General features: G+C 37.8%; 1 protein-coding gene across 6 annotated transcripts in view; it reads left to right on the top strand.

The window, feature by feature from the left end:
* The window catches only part of NDEL1 (nudE neurodevelopment protein 1 like 1), a 90,843-nt gene extending 84,741 nt beyond the window's left edge, over positions 1–6,102 (top strand). For all 6 annotated transcript variants that reach the window (XM_031965492.1, XM_031965491.1, XM_023502749.2 and 3 more), the window contains one exon: positions 2,406–6,102. In XM_031965492.1, coding sequence (XP_031821352.1) covers positions 2,406–2,496 — 91 coding nt within the window. In that variant the 3' untranslated portion in view covers positions 2,497–6,102. The remainder of the gene's footprint in view (positions 1–2,405) is intronic.
* The last annotated feature ends 743 nt before the right edge of the window (positions 6,103–6,845 follow it).

Here is a 6,845-nt window from a genome sequence, read left to right on the forward strand (position 1 = left end):
TAGAAATTATACAACATTCACCATCTTTTCTTTACTTCTTTGTAGATTGTTCTTTTGTTCTCTGCTGTGCATAGTTTTTACTCTTTTTTTACCCCTTTCATCCCTCCCAAGCAGGTTTTAGCAAGGATATATTTATATCCTTGTTATTTTATATATATATATATATATACACACACACACACACACACACACACACACACACACAAATACACACCCACCCCCTCACCTTCTACATACACATAGCTTTCCTGTCACTGGGATTGTTTTTAACCTTTTCTTTGTATTCTTAGCACTTAGGACAGTACCTAGCACATATTAAGCACTTAAATTCTTGTTGAATGACAAGGTCTTTTCTCTAAATTTCATTTTGACCCTTGATCCTGAAGCTCTTTACCATCTTGTTCACTCTCTTCAGGAACTGTTCTGCTTACTAAAATCTTCCTGAATTTTGTGGTGCCTAGAATTGTAGTTTTACTGGCTCACTTTTGCTCTGTAACCTTTGATAAGTTTAAGCCTAAGATTGCATTAACTCTTTTGGTAATGTGATCAGCTAATCTGTTTTCTTCTACCCTGATGGCCAAATTCCTTCTGTAATCTAACTTCTATTTACTGGATTAAAATCCCATCTATAATCTTTGTAACTCTCATCTAATTTACACATACTGGATTTCAAACAGCCATCTCCAAGTTGTCTGTGTTATTTAAGCCAATGTACAGATTATTAAAAAGGAACCCTGCCTCCTTCCCCCCTCTCTCCCCTCCCCCCCAAGATGTATCTACCTGCACCTGATACTTGGCATTCATTAGTTGAGTAGTCATTACTTTGAACTATATCTGTATTTGGACCTTCATCATAATGCAATATACCCTTTTCTTGCTTTGCTTATATGTTTGGTAGATATCCACTAGTATTCAAGCTGAATTTGTACTTTGAGGTTTTTGTTTTGTTGTAAATTCTAGGTGCCCTGATGTTCACCCTAATCCTTCTCATCCAACCCTCCCTTATAACAAAAACAATCCATGACCCTGCCTCTTCATGGTAGTGAGTTTTGTTAATTGCTTTGGTATGCTTATTTTCATACTAAGCTTGCATGACCTGCATTTCTCTGCATGGAGCCTTTCTCTTTGCTAAAGTCACTCTGGATATAGTTTTATAATCTAGTAGGTCTCAGGACTGGATCCTGATAAGATTATCCCACTATATGTTCATTGGCTTGTTTTAATTAAGTTTCTACACAAAAGTCACTGACCCCTTAATTCACCTTTGAAGTTATATGGTTTCTTTGTTAAATGTACTGCCAATAGTTTAGCTTCCTAGAGAATTTAGGGTAAAAACACTGGTTTATGATATTGAAATGCTCCCTCTGAATGTTGTGGGATGTTATGCACTTCTAATATTTTTATATAGAAACTTTTTCTATTTCTCAGGGGAGGTCCTTAGACTCATGGTGGTGAGAACAAATTCTTTCAGGCATCAGACCAAATCAGCTTAGATTTACCCTAGCTTCCTGCCTTGATGCTGGCAATTTCTGAACTTGCCACAGGCTTGATTGCTTTGGAGGTTGAAACAGAGGTAGCAGAAAAGGAGTAATTGTGTTCTTTTTGGATTTGGGATGAGAGATGAAAATCTAGAAAAAAAATTCATTTTAAGAATTTTTTTTTTGTTCCTCCCCTCCATGCTAGAAAAGAGACACGCTGAATCTCCTTTCCCCCACTAATTTTAAAATAAATTTCCAGACTACCATATTGTAAAAATATTTAGTATTTATTTTGAACAGAATAAGTTATTTGATTATTTTTTCTTCTTAAACTACACATTGACTTTAGTTAAATTTCTGGAACCTGTACTATATCTGCTTGCAAAGGAGTATGCAATTCCTTTTTTTCAAATCCTGGAATTTGCAGTTTCATTTTGTACCTTGACCCCTTGTTCTTTAAGGGATGAAGGGAGGTACAGAGATAGTTCCTTGCAGTTTGATTTGAGACAGCTGGGTGACTAATGTGGGGTTTTCCTTGAGAGGGGAAAAAGCTCTTTCTATAATAGAGTCATTTATTGTGTTAAAACATTTAAAGCAATGCCCATGGTCTGGTACATTTGTGGTGCCTGCAAATTGGCCCCTGCCCTAACTGCTAGAGGTGTGGCTCTGAAGGAACTGCCACTAGTGCTGCAGCTGGCTTATTGTGCCTTATTAAGTGACAACTGGCTGTACACCAGGGCTCAGAAACCAAGTCATCTTGAGTTTATTCTAATCTCCAGTGACTAGAATGGGGTACATAATAGTTCCTTATAGGGAACCATTAATAGAGAGAAAGCAGGTTTGGGGATGACAAAGGAAATTTTATGATGTTTGCACAATGGTTTTTAAAAGGTGCTTTATCTTTGTTTTTTTTCTATCACTTTCCAGGACAGTAAATGGCCTTGACCAAGTTCCTCCAACTGGTCTGGGCTCCTCCAGACCATCGTCTGCTCCAGGTATGCTGCCTTTGAGCGTGTGAGCACCCAGTGTCCAGGTGGAGGACCCAGCCCTCCTACTGATGAACAAGGACATACCTACGCTTACCTGTCTGTGCCCACACCTGCAAGGCCCAGCTCATGCCCTTATATCCACCTGCCTTCCCGTAGCCAGCAGATGGCATGCCATGGCAAACACCATGCCCACTGCCCTGCAGAACTCTGCTCGATGTTAACCCTGGTTATTTTCTCTTCTCACCATAGTGCCCATTGGTTTCATATGATTGCACTTTTGTGGGTCACAAGCTGATATGTGTATTACATGGTTTCTCTGGATACTGAAGTTCTTCCTCACCCCACTCGGCCCCTGTAGCCCTTCCTTGCTGTTCCAGTAGGAGTCATTTGAGTGTAGGACCAGTGCAAATCTTGGAATTCTCTAAAAGATCATATTGATGTGTGATAGCTTCTCTATCCCTCCCCACCCCGCAACATCTCCTGCTCCCCCCAAAAGGGTCTTTTATAACAAAGACTTGGGGGGCCTCACTTCTGTCCCATATTCATGATAGTCATGGACACAGGGCACGTGTTTCCTGTGCCTTGAAGTCTTTTGAGTTAGCATTTGCAGCATTTAGTTCTAACTAGTGCAATGAACAGGGTCCCCTGGAAGTCCTAGGGACTGTGTTTTGGAGGACTTTGCAGCTGTGAGGTATGTCTTTTTCTGTGCCTCAAACTTGATGAAGGGTTGACTGCCCCCTCACCAGCTTTCCAGATCCTTCAGCTAAAAACATTGTCTTCAGAGCACTTTTGTTTTGTTCTCAGTGGGCCTAACCAGTTGAATTGGGAGGAGTTGAGTGGCCCGTCTCCAAGGGGCAAAGAGAAGACTGCCCCTCAGAAGGGTAGGACTTTATGTGTTTTTCCTGTGCATCCTTTGATTATTCACATGCTGCATTTACTGTTTACATTTTTTTTTTTGTATATAGGTTTGTAAACTTACACGCCTGAGATATTTGTGCATAACTTGGGCTTTGTAGCTTTATTTATTCAGAATCCATTTGGCATGTTTAATGACTTAGGATGGTGTCCTGTGGGCAGCTGTATAAGATCATCATGTGGTTTAAAAAACAAAATGCTTCTCATCAAAATAAAAAAAAATTTTTTTTTTGTGGAAACAATGAATTTTACAGAAAAAGAAGATTGAAATTGATATATGGCCTGTATGAGAGAAAGCAAAAGCTGGAATATATTGACGCAAGAAGTTCAAATATCTGGCTCATAAATTAGAAAGAGGAATTGACTTTTCCTGTGGCACGGAGCTTCCCTCATGGTGTTAGGGCAGGTTCAGAAAGAAAAGTCTCAGATTTTGTTTTCAAGGGCATATTCCTTGTTTCCTTTTTCTCTTTTCCTTCTTATGCTGATGAAATGAGTAATCCTTACTCTCAAGATCAGAAGCAGGTGGAGGATGACCATGAAGCCTTGTGAGCAGATTTTTATCATGTGCTTGTTAGGGGTTAGTTTATGGGATATAAAGGGTGGATCCCACCATTTTTTCATCAAGTGAGGTATTATGCATTTTTGTCATTCTGTAGTTTAAAGTCATTTCAAATTAGGCTTCTTAGATTCCAACTCAGAATTTTCACCTCATCTCCCAGGCTTGCTGATTGACACCAGGTGAGAGAAGGTTCCAGGTATTTGATAGCAGTGACAAGAACAGCCTCAGAAACTGGATGCTCACAGTTTTCATACAACAGGTTTTGAATACTACTTTTGTTACAACAGATGAACTCAACATTAAAGAGCAAGCAGAAACTAAAATGCTATTAAATAAGCAATATCAAGTGATATTTTACATATATAAAAACAATAAAATATGCAAATAGTCTCTGCTTTTAGACATACCACATTCTTTTGGAGTCTGGGTTTTAAACAAGTTCTCTACAAGACAGAGTCCTGACATCACATGGATAGGTATCTTCCTCTGCAGGAATAAGGAAAGAGGTGGTATGCTATTAAGGCATCCATGAAGCATGAGGCCTACTCCTATTTATTTAAAGTTGCAATATTGCCAGTGGAGAAATATTGTCTCCCAACTTGTAATTTTTAGGGGTTGGATTCTATTTTGATACTTATTAGGTGCTACCATGAACAACTAGCTTATTAGAGTTATTGTGAAGAAAGTACAACATCCATATATGTGAATTATTGTTAAGCTTGGTAATCATGGTACAGTGGAAAGTAACTATTTGGATTTAGAAGACTCAGGTTCTAAATTAATTATTTGACTTTGGGCAAATCACTTTTCTGGGCCCCAGTTTCTTCATCTGTAAAATAGAGAGGGTCAGATTTAGGTAATTTCTAAGGGTCTTTCCAGGTCTAAAGCTCTGAGGTTACTTCCACCATTAATAATTCAGTGATTCCCAGTAGTCTTTTATAAGGTTGACTGTGTTCTTTAACTTTTTATATGTCTAAGGCACCTTCATTTTCCTTGAGCAAAATTGATAAATATCAGCCTATCGTTAGATTCTGCCCTTCTGTTCATGTTAGCCTCTAAAAGTACCTCTATAAATAATTCTAATTTCTTTCTAAAAGGTCATTCTGGTAACTTAAAATAGTTACTAAACATCTAAAAACTCAGTTCCATTCCCTCTCATCCTGCCAACCAACACAATATTAGCTATCACATCCATGAACCTCTGTTCATTTTCTGCTGCATGTATTGTTTTTTTTAAATGCAGCATTCAGTTCCATCACCTACTTGCTGGTGTAATGCAAAAGCAAACTGCTGTCATGAGCACTGGGTTGGGAGTTAGAGGTTCTGGGTTTGAATTCTAAGTCAGCCATTTACCACCTTTACAATCCTGGGTAGAGGGCTTTTTTCCTTATTTGTACAATGAGGGGATGGGTTAGATGATCTTTAAAAACCTTTCTCGCTTTAAATCTACATGTGTGAAATATTACTTGTGGTCACTGCTTTGCGAAGGGGTAAACCAAAAGAAGTAGTCTTAGCTGAAATTATTTATTTAAAAATGAGTGTATATTTACCATATTTTGCCTTGGCAGCTTGGAATTGTATTGTAGCTTCTCCCTAGCAAACATTTACCTCTATATAAAAACAGCTGCTTATTGACACTGTGAGGGATGCTTTCTATGCTGTCAGTTGCCAATTTTACATATCTTCCATGACTAAATAAGGTGCTGGTGACCAAGTAATGAAATTTGTATTAAGGGCAGAGATCAGCTGAGGCTTCAGTTAACAATCTCTTCTAGATGACACTATAAGCTGAAAGTGAAGAAAAGAAAGATTAACAGAGGGACAGATATATTTTCATTAAGTGAGTGTTCATTTGTTATTAATGTAAGATCTGTGCTTCTAAAATGTAAAGGTATAAATAGTTCTTGTTCTTATCTAGTATGAGAGATGAACTTGTACACAGTTAAATATAGTATAGATTAAAGTAGGATGAGTTCCTATGAAATCAATGTTATGAGACAGATCACTTCTCTTGGGGGAATGGAGGATTGGTTTTCTGAGTTAGAGCTTGAAAGATAATCTTCTAGAGATGAGTACTTGGTGTTCATAAAGGGCAGTGTAGAAGGGCTGGAACACCAGAAGAAATGGAATGTATTCAGACATGGGGAGTATAGGTAGGTTTGATTCTAATAAACTATGAGGATGAAGTTGGAATCACATTTTTTAGGGCCATGAATTCCAGAGTGAGAAAATCATACTTCATTTAATGGGCTATTTGGGATACATTAAAGATTTTTAACATGACCAAATTAAAAGTTATTCTGGCAGTATTGTGAGAAGGAAAGGCAGGATTGGATATTGAGAGACCAGTTAGGCTCATATAATAATAATACATTTGAGAAGTACTGAGGGCTTGAGTGGCTGCTCCAGATTAAGGAGGGAAATGTTTTTAAAGTTGTATCATTGACAGTATTTGGAAACTAAATGGATGTTTGAGACAAAGAGTGAAAAATGACTCAAGATTATGATTGAGTGTTTAGGAAGCTGCAGTTTGTCAGGTAAAATCTCCACTTTATCTCCACCAAATGGAGCAAGAATTTATTAACACCTAAAGTATGTTGGGGATATGAGACAAAAACAATTCAGTCCTTACAATTAGCTTATTTTTTTTTTAATCAAGAATAATAATATATACACATGTAAGTTAGACATGAAGTAATTTTGTGGAGGAGTCACTAAGAACTGGGCAAACCAGGAGGGTCCTTCCTTCTAAGAAAGAGATGGTACTATGTGGTTGATGTTTTGCATGACTTCATTGGTATAATAGGTTTTTTATTCCTTGTTTCAGTAAGTTGGGGAGGGGAAAGAGAGAATTTATAATTGAAAATGTTTTTGGAAAGGGAAATGGTAATTGGACTGAATTTT

The sequence above is a fragment of the Sarcophilus harrisii genome, chromosome 4 (assembly GCF_902635505.1).
Source record: "Sarcophilus harrisii chromosome 4, mSarHar1.11, whole genome shotgun sequence".
Classification (NCBI taxonomy): domain Eukaryota; kingdom Metazoa; phylum Chordata; class Mammalia; order Dasyuromorphia; family Dasyuridae; genus Sarcophilus; species Sarcophilus harrisii.